At 50.7% G+C, this 13,016-nt stretch overlaps 1 protein-coding gene across 1 annotated transcript in view; it reads right to left on the reverse strand.

Moving 5' to 3' along the window:
* Positions 1-13,016, reverse strand: part of LOC104838809 (voltage-dependent T-type calcium channel subunit alpha-1G-like) — a gene marked incomplete at its 5' end in the record, with an annotated part of 81,100 nt that overhangs the window by 46,029 nt on the left and 22,055 nt on the right. The window contains 6 exons of the mRNA XM_010578753.1: positions 1,535-1,658; positions 2,846-2,946; positions 8,668-9,114; positions 9,265-9,449; positions 10,069-10,162; positions 12,032-12,058. Coding sequence (XP_010577055.1) covers positions 1,535-1,658; positions 2,846-2,946; positions 8,668-9,114; positions 9,265-9,449; positions 10,069-10,162; positions 12,032-12,058 — 978 coding nt within the window. The remainder of the gene's footprint in view (positions 1-1,534; positions 1,659-2,845; positions 2,947-8,667; positions 9,115-9,264; positions 9,450-10,068; positions 10,163-12,031; positions 12,059-13,016) is intronic.

A 13,016-nucleotide genomic window follows, 5' to 3' on the forward strand; every position in this document is an offset into this window, starting at 1 on the left:
TGAAACTGGGACAGGGAAAGAGAACTCATTTGAAGCAGCTAGAAAATCCACAGCTCGAGGAAGCAAAGTACAATTATTTTAAACAACTCAAGCTAAACTAACTCTCTCGGTTTCCAGATGAGAGCTCCATCAGCGCAGGCAGGGCCCGCGCACTCCTCCTGGTTCCCCTGCTCCCTGCCCCACTGGTCAGGATCCCCCCTCTCCTCCCCGCTGCTCCCAGGCCGTGGTCTGGCTCAGCTCCAGCCCTGCATGACCCATTTTGGTTCCCCTGGTTATAACCTGATGCTGATGAACCTCACACCAGTCCCTGTCTCCTTTCCTCTCCGCACTCTTCCAATGCCTGGGGACACCACAGCTCATCCTCCTCCTTTCATATACAAAGAACTGGGTTTTTGTCCTACATCTCTTTGCTGTGGACTCCTGGGACTCATGCGTGTCACCCCATTCCCTTCATCTCTGTGTAACTACAGTTCCTTTTGGAGCCAGCCTTGGTGAATGGTGACTCTCAGAAGACACAGCGAGGGGCTCCAAAGAAGCATTTGGGATTTCAAGGGACATTCTCAGGGTGCCCCATTTGCAGAACAGCAGGGTGATTTCCTCCTGCTAGATCGGCTGGCAGGGAGTCCTGCTCTCTTCTTGTAGCTGTGAGTTGGTGCCCCATGACTGCATAATAACCAAAAGAAAAAAATAAAAGGATTTAGGGGAGGGAATACTGGGCAAATTATTACAGTAGGGAGGACTACTAGGGAAAGCTTAAAATAGGCACAGAGCAGCCAAGACTCCAGTTTTAAGGTCTTACATCGAAGATCCACAAAAATGAACAGCCTGACACGCCTACATCAACAAAACAGGATTCTATACGATTGCGATATGAGCAGTCTTTCGCAATACATCAGCAAGAGCCCAGCCTATCTCTCAGCCACAATCTATGCTAAAATAAAAGAGCAATAGGATGATTCTGCCCCTCTGATTGATGGATGTTGGTGCTGCAAAGGTCTGGTTTGAGAAATCCTTACACCGTCTACTAAAACAAAATGGTTCGGGGAAATAGCATTACCGTGCGTGTACCAATTCAGTTTGTCTTGTGTCACAGAAAGCTGATACACAAAGGGGAGAGGAGAGTATGAAATGAACAGTTTCCCCCATTCCCTTCGCACCACGCATACGTGCCCATGGAGAACAGATGGAAGAAACGAACATTGTGTTGAGAGAGGAAAAGTGTTTGAAGGTTTATCAGAGAAGGAAACTGAGACAGATGTCATGCTTATGTCATGTGTTAAAACCTTGATTGTACTTGCAGAAATGGGATATTCGATACATTGCAGGCCATGAGCTCTGCTCTTGTACTTTGAAAGGACACTGGGTAGGGGCCAGGAGAGTTGCTGTACCTAATTCGAAGGATATGCAGGGGGTGTTGGCAGCTTCCCATTTAAAAAAGAGAAAGAAAGTGAGACCAAGCGCACAGCAGTGGGGTCCAAGCCACGGGTGTTGGCTCCACGAGGAGCACAGGAAAACATTAACCTCGGAAACTCACAGCACTGTGAGGCTCAATTTTGGGTCGTTCCATGGCAATGGTAATGCAATTCAGGAAAATGATCACCAAGACGATATGATCAAACATCTTGTGTGTGATGATTTTATTGCACATCAGACGGAATCTGCCAAGAAAGAAAAAAAAAAAAAAAGAGGACATACAGACTAGCTATTAATGCTCGACTGCCTGGGGAGAAACACAGCAGCTCGACGCATGGCGGGGGAATCAAGCGCTCCGTTTGCAAAGCAGATGAGCTACAATCTCCCAATCCCCTCCCTGGCAGAGCCGCACGCTGCGGGCAGATCGGGGTATGAATAGAATAGGATGCGAGCTACAGAATTAGGCCACAAATTTCAAGCCCTGGTAATGTTCACAGGGGGCTTTGGGTCACTTGAAATGGAGCAGCTGCTTCCACAACTCGGACATGCGGCCAGGTTTGGATCTGACCCCCTACCTGGTCCGTAGCGCTCAGGTTTAGCTTAAATAAGGGAAGAAATACTCCCAGCAAGCCCATAAGGGTTGAGTGCACATGGAACAAAGGGACAGAAGCTATTTATTGTGACAGATGGCTGTACACTGACCCAGGATTTATAATACCGTATTACATTTCCCAAAGTCTGTTTCTGAAAATCTCTCTAATCTTTGTATGAATGAACTCGAATGCTGTCCAGGGCCCACCAGCTCAAACACGGGAAACCCTCGTTGAGCGTGGGTGGACGTCCAGAGAAACATGTAGGAGAGCATGGAGCCACAGATGGCCCCGGCGCGGCCGGGCTTTGGGAAGGGCAAAGCTGGGGGCCTGCAGGCAAGGAGAGGGTGTTTTCTGGGGGTTGTTGGGAGAGGGAGGAAGGGAAGGGGGAGGACAGAGAAGTCCAGGCTGAGAGGCAGGTTTAGGAGGTCCAGGAGCGTCCTTTGCTGTGTTGTAAGTGTGCAGCAGGGGCAAATTCAGATTTCTCTGCTTAATGCAGCGCCTCTCCTCCTTGCTTCAAACTCCCCATGCTTGTAAAAAAACTTGCAGAACGCTAGCATCACTGATGAAGCAAACAAACTCGATAAAGCTGGAGCCATGCCCTGGGCTATGGGGCTCTACTGGACACTGCTAGGCCAGGGCCATGCCTGCCCTGGAGCAGCTCTCTGCATCCAGCAGCCACTTGCTCCGTGACCCCAATGCAGTGTTTGAGCAGGGGAAGGGCTGGGAGTTTTGTGGACTGACACACAGAGACCCATCTAGGATAGATGGGCAGAGTGAGCCATTGTAATGAGGGCATCCGTGCCTGGCACACCACTCCTGCTCAAGGGCAGCTGCCTTACCTTGAGTGAGGGGCGAAGATGTAGATGGACCAGGAGTCTCTCTGTTTGCAGCAGGCGGGGAGACGTGCCCGTACCCATGCCTTCATGCGGTCCCTTTTGCTCTAGGAGGAAAAAGTACAGCAGAAACGTACCAGAAGGAAAACACAGAACTGTTAAAAAAAATAACCCAGAAACGTACCAGGAGGAAAACGCAGAACTGTTAAAAAAATAACCCCCCAAAACTTCCAAGTGAAGGACTCGGCAATTTTTCACTGAACACATATCTCCAAGCGCTCAGTAAAGCTGAAATAAAATGATCTTCCCCCAGAAAAGACCCCACTGGGCAGGGGAAGGAGCTCTGGCAGCCAGGCGAGGGCTGTGTCAGCCTCACGAACCCACAGGGTTTGGTCTTGCTTCTTCCTCCGCACGGTAACTGCATCTGGCACACAGTTAGCTAAGAGGACAAACGTGATTAATAAAACCCTTGCCCAGAGGACTGATAACATGCTCCGATCAGCCTCAGTCCCTGTAGATACTCATCAGATGCTTGCCTGAATCTTCTAAAGGTTTGGGGGTATTTTTGTGGGGGTTTTTTTGTTGTTTGTTTGGTTTTTTTAATACAGAATGCTTATGTCAGAGGTTATAAAGGGAGCAGAGAGAGGGATTCCTGCTGCTTGCTGGGCTAAGCCCTATGTCCATACACCACTGGAAAGCTGAAGAAATTGTTTGGGACCCAAGTTTTGGTCCAGGAACACAATGGTGAGCATCTGCCTCTCATTTAGCATGAGCAGATTAGATGGGAGATTATAAAACCAGAAGGTAATACCATGGCCAGCCTGACCTTCTGCATGAACATGGGCCATGCGATTCCCACAAATTAATTCCTACTTGAAACCACAGCGCATCCTCAGCTGCCCATACTTATGTTTTAGGCCGTCTGCAAGGTCATTTAAGGCCAGGAGGGCAGGTTGTAAAAGCCTTGGCCAACAGGTCAACTGACGACATGAAAAATTGGATGCCGAGGGGAAGCCTCCTCCCGGCTGCAACAGCCTCTGGATTAGGCTTATCGCCTTCTCATCGATAGGTCTCCGAGGGGACGTCAGGATCTTTAATCCAATTGACATTGCAGCGCTAGCGCCTTGCGCATGGACAACCAGCAGAAGCCAGGCAAACATCTCACCCAACATGCCAGGGCTTTTCCAGCCCTTCCAAATAGAAACACCAGAAGATAAATCCACAGACCGGTGTGTGCAATGTCACCAGAATGTTTTGCATTTACAGATAAATAAAAATGAATCCTTGCTCTTTCATTACCCTTATTTCCCTGCTACCACCTGGGCTTGGACATGCATGCATGCGGCAACGTGGCCACACAGGCTCTTTGAAGCTTTCTCCTGCAGATGTTCAGAAAAGGACCTGCGAAGCCCAGCACAGGAATCGCTGCTTACACCCCAGGAGAGCCCGGACCCCAGGGGCCAAGGCACTTTTATTTATTTCATCCTGGAAACAGGGAGGGGGATTCGTTCGGAGCCAAACTGTTAGCAACTGGAGGTACTCTGGACTGCAAAAATGGGATTTGTTAGGGTAATTGAGTGGAACGGAGGAAGTGCTTTCTGTTCTTATATGCACTCAGCCAGGGGTCTCATTAGCAATGGGTAACAGCTAGCGTAGTGTCCATTTTAATGAAAGCACTCGGTGACAACCTGAACCCTTCAGAAAACGAAAACCACCTTGTGAAAACAACAAGAAAAGTCTGAATAACAAAAAAAGCTAGATCTTTCTACCGCTTTCCTTCAGCCGACCATCCTTCCCTCCCCTTCTACACAAACACAGACCACGCCACGGCACACCAGTAAGTTTTGGCCATGTCTTGGCTGTTTTCACATCCCTTTTCCAACTCCAGGCAAGGAGTCGGAACTGCTCCCTTCTCTCTAAACTGTTTGATAGAGCATGCATCCTTGGGGTTGCGTTATCCCTTCGAGCAGCCTAGTTAGTTTAATTATCCATAGATTTAACAAAGGTAAATAAATGGATAAAAATCAAGTGTCTGCTCAAAGTTGCAGTGAGAACGATTGCTACTCCAGCCTCTGGACATGGAGTAATAGCTGCGACTTGGTCCAGTTCATTTTGCAAGCTGGAAGGTTTCCAGAAGTATCTATTATTCAAAGCAGTTCTGGTATTTATCATGGGGATTTGTAGTGAATGGTAATGCGTCAGCAGCACAGAATGCTTCTTTATATTCCTTTTGTCCAATTTTAATGCCAAAGATATTTTGGGGTTTGGCTAATTGTTGCAGCTTGCAGTTCATGGGCTAAATCAGATAACAAAGGCAAAAAGTGATCTTCCATCATGTCTCTCTATTCAGTGTGTTAGAGTAAGGGTGAGCACTGGGCTCGGCCGGCGCTGGCTCAGTCAGGGCTGCAGCCCGGCTGCTCTGTACGGGGCCAAGTACATCCACAGAAATCTAAAGTCAAAGGAATTACTCCAGATTTCCACCAGTGGAACAGCGCAGTTCAGTTAATTTGAGCCAAATGTAAGATATTTGTGAAATAAAACCCAAGCATTTCCAGCCTAAGTCCCATCAAATGCTTTCTCCGTGAGGTCCAAGACACGCATCAACTGCTTACAATCAGGCTGATTGCTGCTTAAGCCTGCATTATGTTCAAAGCGATATATCAATTATGTGGTTTAAATCATATCTATTTGTTCATAAAACACACCTGGACAGGATGAATAAAGATGTGGGGGGAGAAGAAAACTACGCTTTAATTCAGTTGCCAGTAACTTTGACAAAATCTCCCGGGTAAGACCACCCAAACTCCCCCCGCCGGCACGCAGGCAGGAGCCAAGACGTGGTGCGATGCTGGCTGCTAACAGGCAGCGGTGCTGCCTTCACCCGGCAGCACGCTAACAGGGCCCTCCGATCCCACAGCAAGGAGAGCTGCTGATAAATAACTGCCTTTTTTTTTTTAAGGACTTTCAGATATTAATGTACTTCTGAGGGCAGGATGAAAGACAGTTGGCATTAAAAGATGACTGATGCACTCCTTGGAGTAAGGGAGAGGCTTAGATTTATAAAAGATTTATTATAAGGATGGGGGGAAACTGCTGAAAAACACTCTACAAGCTGCAACGGACCTCTAGGCAAGCTGGAAGCTGCACAGAGGCACTCGGGACCTGACTATTTAATTTTAAATATGCAGCAGGGGCAAGCTGAGAGGGTTTGGGGAGCGGCTGGACTGCGCACCACAGAAAAAAAGTGCAATAGGCAAAGGGGAAAGGAGCCACAATTGCAACACGCAATGAGGTTTCTGGGAGGAGGGGACACATTTGGTTGCAGATTCAATATTTCCCTCACTTTCTGCTCTGAGCACTCAGCAATTTGGGTAGGAAAACACCCAAAACCATCCAAAATCCAGCAGACGTGAACAACAAAGACCTCACAGCAGATCCCTGATCTTGGTCACAGCCGCACAAACCCAACCAGGCAGCAGATCACTCCCTCCGTGAAGTTTCTCCTTGCCTGCATTCATGCAATGAACAACAGATTTCAGTCCCCTGATTTTATACTTCCAGGGAGAAGAGCTCTCAGGGGCCTGATTCTGGCCCCTCGGAGGGATGTAAATTCAGAATAAACTCATTGAAGGCAGTGGAGCGGCACTAATATAATGGGAGCCTGGGAGATCCAAACGAAGCCTTTGCACTCCCTTTTATTTCTGCGCAGAGGCAATCAAAACCAGCCAGCAAGGAGAGATGTGAAGCTTTGTTGCAGAAGGGCATATTTAGGATTACTTTGATCTGAATAACAGTTGAGTTCTTTTCTTCTTTTGTTGGTGGGGGAGTTTTGAATTTTATTTTTTCCACTTAAAAAATAATTACTTTTTTTCTGACTTTGTCAAGGCTAATTTAGGGGCAAAGCATCACCCCAAATGTCAGGAGGGAATCATAAAAGGGAAGCTCCGCAACCTGGGGGCTCATTTCACTAATCTAAGCAATATTTCCGATCCATCTGGTTTAGTGATTTGCAGTGAAGACATATTTCGGAGCATGGGGAAAGGCACCGACCAGCTGCAGATGTCCCAGTTGTGGCTATACCATGGGCTGGGACACAATTTATTTACCCTATTTTGCCTATTCTTTCCCTAGGCATTTGCCTCTGACCACTCCATGGGAGAGAATTGAGGGACCTTTGGTCTAACCCTCCGTGGCCAGACCTCGGCACACAGAAGTTGACGTTTGGTTTACGCTAAAAGCAGCTGTCGTAATAAAGATTAAAAACATGCATCTTATTCAACAGCCTATCGTCAGCACTGGCTGGGGCTGCGGGGCTGGGTGGGATGGGAGAGGAGGGACGCGTCCCATCACACGATGTCCAGAGCAAGGGAGGCTGCTGGCTTCTGATCTCACGCGGGGGAAGGAAGGAAGGGACCTGCAGGATGTTTGGACCAGGTAAGCTGGAAAAAGCAGCAGATGTTGGAGCATGAAAAAAAATCCCTAGCTAGCAATAAAAAGCATTGATCACTTTTAGTAGTGCTTTTTCCAAAAATAATTACTCCTCCTTTTCGTAAAAATTCAATTTATTTTATGGAGGTTAAAAACCAGGTTAAGACAATCAGTAAAAATCCCAGGCTGAGGATCCATGCTGGAGATGTAATGGGATAATGGCTTTTTTTAAAGGCAATTCACGGCTGAGCGACTCCATTCTGCCAGCACTAACTCTCTTTCTCCTCCTGTTCCTTCTCTGGAGTCACCGCTGCCTTTCGCATCCCTTCACATGCTCCAAATTCCATTTTCATTCAACAAACTCAGTGAAATACAGTAAAATCATGTCCACAAGCTGCAGCTTTCCTGTTCTCAGTACCACCCCAGTTACCATCACGTGGTTCTACCCAAACCCCATCCATTTCACCAGCAGAAACAGAGTTACCTCCTTGGGGTGACACATCAGACCATCACGTTTTTAAGCCTGAGAACAAGGTAAAGTGAAACAAAGAGGTACCCTGGGAAGAGCAGAAAACACCCAAAAACTGTCCCAGGGATATCCCGACACACACACGACAGCTGGGACGGTGGCATCCTGCCGCCCAGCTCAACCCCTTCTCTGCCAACCATGCAGAAAACCTTGGAAAAGCAGCCAAATTCCTTTTATTCCCTTAAGATACAAACATCCATGTGGAAAAAGAGTCAGGGACCCTCTTCCCTTCCCTGTGCTTACAGCCCTTTTAGCTAATATTTCCTAAATGGCACTTTTCAGGCCCGTGAAAGAGAGATGCTTATTGGCTTAACGCCTCTTCATACAGAAATTAATGCAAAGCCTTTGAAATTACCACTGTCTCTATGGGACTAACACTGCCATGGGAATGGGGGGGTGAACTCTGCCCTTTCGTTGGCTGTTGATGTCAATAGAAATTGTCTGATGCTGTGTGGGGGGAACAGAAAGCTGAATAATGGTTGAACAGCGGGGAAAGTTACTTGGGTTTTAAAAAAAAAAAAAAAAAAAAGGAGAAAAAATCAGAACAGTGTATATTTCCAAGAGATAGCCTTCACTCTGCACCTTTTAGTGGAACCTGGGGAGTTTTGCCCTGATCTCTCCACCATGAATGATCTGATAATGCATTGAAATACTTAATAAGATAGATGCCAACCCCATTTCTGATGGCATCCACAGCCCAGACACCTTCTGGTGCTCTTCTGGGTGACTCTCAGTCTGGGCTGGTGGCGATGGTGAGACCTAGTCCCTGCAACAGGCCATTGCTTCACACCCACTCGCACAGCCCTGAGGCAGATTCGAGCATCGCTTTGACAAGGAAAAAAGCCAAAATGAGCGCTTAGCATTTCCTTACCATGTTGCCTTCATCATCGCAGTCATCACAGTCCTGTCGGGGGTCATCCAGGTGGAGCTGGTGCAGCAGCAGACCCGGAGAGGTCTTCCCGTTGCAGTCCTGGTGCTCAGAGGTGGAGGTTCGGCTGCTGTGCATGCTGCTGGTTCTGTACAGGGAAGGCACCTGCAGGGTATCCTGGAGGTCGAAGGAGCCTTTTGTTTCCAGCGATTCCATGCGATGAGGCAAAGAGCCATTGAAGCTGCCGGCCCGGCTGGAGCGCTCCTCATCCGAGCTCTCCCCTTCCTCGGAGCTCTCCTTCCCCTCCCCGGAGAGGAGGGATCTGCGCTCGCCGCTTTGCCCCCGACGCTTGAGGCTGGGGGCTCGGCCGATGCTGTTCCAGCTGGAGCGGCGGCTGTTCCAGCTGCTGCTGGCGCGCCAGGGGCTGTGCGGGGAGCTGCGGGCGCTGGGCTGCGGGAAGGACGGGGAGAGCATCAGCCCGGTGCCACCCGCCCCGTGCCGGACTGCTGCTGCGCCAGCTGGGGCGGATGGATGGACGGACAAGCCCGCGAGCCCAACGGACAAGCGCTGAGCGTCCGCAGGAGGAGGTGACGTGAGTACCGGGGACTTGAGCTCGTAGGCGGCGGGGTCCACGGAGACGCCGCTGGCCCGGCGGGACTCGTAGCCCTGCGCTGCGTCTCCGAACATGGCGCTCTTGGGCATGGGCATCGGCGTGGCAGCGGTGTGTATGATGAGCGGCGGGGTCAAGCTCTTCTTCAGCTCCGGGTGGTCGCTCAGGGCCATCACTGGAAGACACGAGTGGGTTTTAGGTATCATACCTCAAGGGGCATATCTACGACCTGCTCTTGGGGAGGCAAAGCAGCTGCACAGAGATGGCTCTCCTCCAAGCATCGGGAGGATGGGGGCCAAAAAGCCATTCTGGAGAGCTGGGAGCCTGTCCTTCAGCCTAGCAGCGGGGCACGGGGATGTAAATCAGGAATGGGATCCGGTGCCAGCAGGATCAGGTGCCAATAAGAGAGGAAAGCAGATACAGATCATCATCCGCTGCCCCTCAACCCTTCAACCAACACCTGCCAGCTCCAACCTTGAGAACCTTCTTGCCCATCCTAGGCTCCCTCCACCCTCCTTCCCTGCAGCTTCTTCACCCGTGCCCCTGCACAGACACCCCGAAAGCCCAGACGTCTGTCTCGGTGGGGAGATTACGGCTCAAACGCCATCATGTCTGTCTCCGTCTGCATCCCATGATCCCAGCCCACGCTGCACGCCTGCTGGCTTTGGTTGAGCCTGTCACAGCTTGGACTACTCTGTTCTCTCTAGGAGGGCTCCTCCCTTCGGGACACATTGTTTTCACAGCAAAAGCAAGGTTTCTGCGGAAAGGCCTGTCCTCCCAGGGTTGTTACTCACAGGCTGGATTTGACAGGTTCTTCTTAAGTCCTCCCTCCTCTTCTAGGCTGCGGGGAAAGAGATCCCCCTCGGAATCAGACTTGGAAGCATCCCCCTGGAGCAAAAGAGAAGGCGTCAGCAAGGAGGGCGAAGGGCCATGGTGCACGGACACCCCTCTGAAAAAAACGGATTCCCGTCTCCAACACCACACCTACAGATCCACTGAATTTCGTACCACGATGCAACATCACCTTTCACAAAATGACGCATGCACGTATTTATACCACAGACTAATTAACCTCCTACCAGGAAGACAGACTGCCTCTGGCTCCAAACACGGTCCCAGAAAGGGATCAGAAAAAAACCCTATTGCTTAATTTTTGCTGCTGGAATTGCACACTGGGCAAATTAGGGAAGGACAGATATCTGATGAGCAATTTGGGGGCAAAAATTGACCCTACTCATCTCTCAATTTAGACACTATGGCTCAAAACTCCCCATGTGTGGCTCTTTCTAGTGATGCTTCGATGAAGCAATCCAGGATTCAGAAGGGGCTCAAGGGACCCCACTTTCCAACGCAGCTAACGGGCATATGTCGATGGATGCCCCACCAGCACAGAGAGGATCCAGGTGGCAGAACCTGATAAGCTGGCCATTCCCTTCCCAGCTGCAACACACAACAGAAACAGAAGTTTTGGTGATTTACGCTGTATCATTTGGGGGATTTAAATTCCACTGTATCATTTCGAACGCCGGGGGTTGAGCGAGAGCTGCCCTCTTTGACACGGGCCCACCCTCGGGAGGAGAGAGAAGAGGTTTACCATTGCTCGCAGCCTGGTGCCCGGGCTCTCGCTTGGTCTTGCGGCATGGACCTGCTTAGGGGCATCCCTGTGCGCCCCACTGATTCTGTCCATTGGCACTGCAGAAAGGCGCTTAGGGTGTGGTATAGTCAGGATAACCCGACAGGCAATGGTGCTCGCCAGAACGATACTCATCCAAAAGAGGACGATTGGTGGCTGAAACCACTGCTCTGGCAAAGGGCACCAAGCCCTGTCGTGATGTACGTCGGGAGGGAGGTGAGGTGGGAAGGGAGGGAGGATGCTGGGATGAAAGAAGCCAAGCAGACCCTCACTTCAGCTGGGAGAGACCAGGAGCCCCAGAAAACCCACCAAGGCTACACTGTGCCCCTGGGAGCCCTGGCCAGCGCTGCGGAGGTTTGGTGCTCGGGTACGTGTTAGTCGTAAAAACCCAGAGGGGCCCCAGCATGGGACTGGAGGAGGAGATGGCATCCGACACAAGGTCCAGTGCCCTGCACCTCTTTGTTCGGCAAAACCCCAGAGGGATGAGCCCTAATACTCCCCTATAGGGTCACTAAACAGTTAAGGGGATTTTTTCCAGGCAGACTGGACACTCTCAGACACATGTTTTTAAGGCATAGGAGAGTGTGATGTGAAGTGTTGGCTCAAAACTTCCCCTCCTGAGGATCCAGGACTTCTGTGCTATTCAGGAAAGCTCATCCTGCAGGACGCAGACTGGGAAGGTCAGGAATGCACCTTGCAAAGGGGAGCAGTAAAGTCAGGCTGGCCTGAACTTCGCTGGAGTCAAAACCGTGTCTCCGTATGAACAGGGGCTCCAGCTGGCTCCAGGTACGCTCCCAGCAAAGGCTCCCAGCTCAGCCCATCAGTGGGCCTGCCAGGAATTACTCATTCTCCCTAATGGGTTATTAAAAAGGAATAAATAACAGGGAGAATTTTTTGTGATTTGTATTCCTGGAGTGCTCTTTAACAGCCCGAAGGAAAGTTTTAGGGTGCACAACGAGATGTGTGCCGAGATGGAAAAGCAGAGCTATGTGGGGACCTCCCACCCGCTTCCCCAGCACCAAACCCCACGTCTGGAGGGCAGAAAGCATCCCCTCCGAAACAACACGTGCCAGACTCAGTACGGTGCAGGCAAGCATCTCGCAGCCGGGGCTGCTGCCCGTTACCTGTTCTTGCACTCCCAGTTTGCCTTTCTGGATAGAAAAGGGGTTATGAGAGAACAGGGAGTTAAAATCCTTTTGGGAAACGAGGGTATGTCAGGGTGGACCATACGGTACAACGGCTAAAGCAGCCTGTACCGAAGAGGACTGACACACTGGGATACCATGGGAAAAGGCTTTTGTGCCAAGGGAAAAGCCAGACTTCTCGGAAAGGACAGAAAGGAAAGGGAGCAGTAAAGAGAAAGATGAGGTTGGCAGAAGAGTAAGGTTTGGGACGTGCTGCACTCTGGAGATCCATGGCTTCCTCAGACCTGAACGGGACCATTTCGCACCCTGACCAGCTCTGCAACGCAGCATTGCGCCAACAGTCCCAGCATCCCGGCCAACCTTTCTGGGACACGCCACAGACGCCGTCCTACCCCGTCCTACCGAGCACGGGGCTCCCCACACACGTGTCCACAAACAGGCTTGATTCCAGGTCCCTTCGCTCCCGGGCACCCTCCCGCGCCTGCGTGGTGGAGGGAGCGCTCGGCGGGCATGCCCAGCAATCAGCGTCGCCGTCCGCAGCCCTAGGGAGATCCCCGGGATGCGACAGCCCCGTGGGGAGTCTTCCCGATGGCAGGCATCCAGAAAGAGGTCGGGCAAGAGCCAGGGCTGGAGCCACATCAGCTGCCCTGAAGCACCCACCTTAATTTACCTGGCTGCCCCAGAGAAGGAAGGGACTTAAAATCAAGGCTGACTCGACAATGAGGACAACAAAAAGGAAAGAAAAAAACAAAAACACCCCCAAAAAAAACCCAAAAGAACAACAGCTACTACAATGAGAACAGCACCACGGCGTGTGACCAGGCACCACGAGAGAGACAAGCACGGTGGGCGGTGGGATGTGCTGTGTACGTACCCCCGACGAGTCGACAGGCAGCTGAATACAGCTTAACTGCCCACTCGCATCTTCTCGCTTGGAGATCTCCTGAAGGAGAAACGGGGGGGG

The sequence above is a fragment of the Haliaeetus leucocephalus genome, unplaced genomic scaffold (genome assembly GCF_000737465.1).
Source record: "Haliaeetus leucocephalus isolate CR32 unplaced genomic scaffold, Haliaeetus_leucocephalus-4.0 Scaffold646, whole genome shotgun sequence".
In the NCBI taxonomy this organism is placed as follows: Eukaryota; Metazoa; Chordata; class Aves; order Accipitriformes; family Accipitridae; genus Haliaeetus; species Haliaeetus leucocephalus.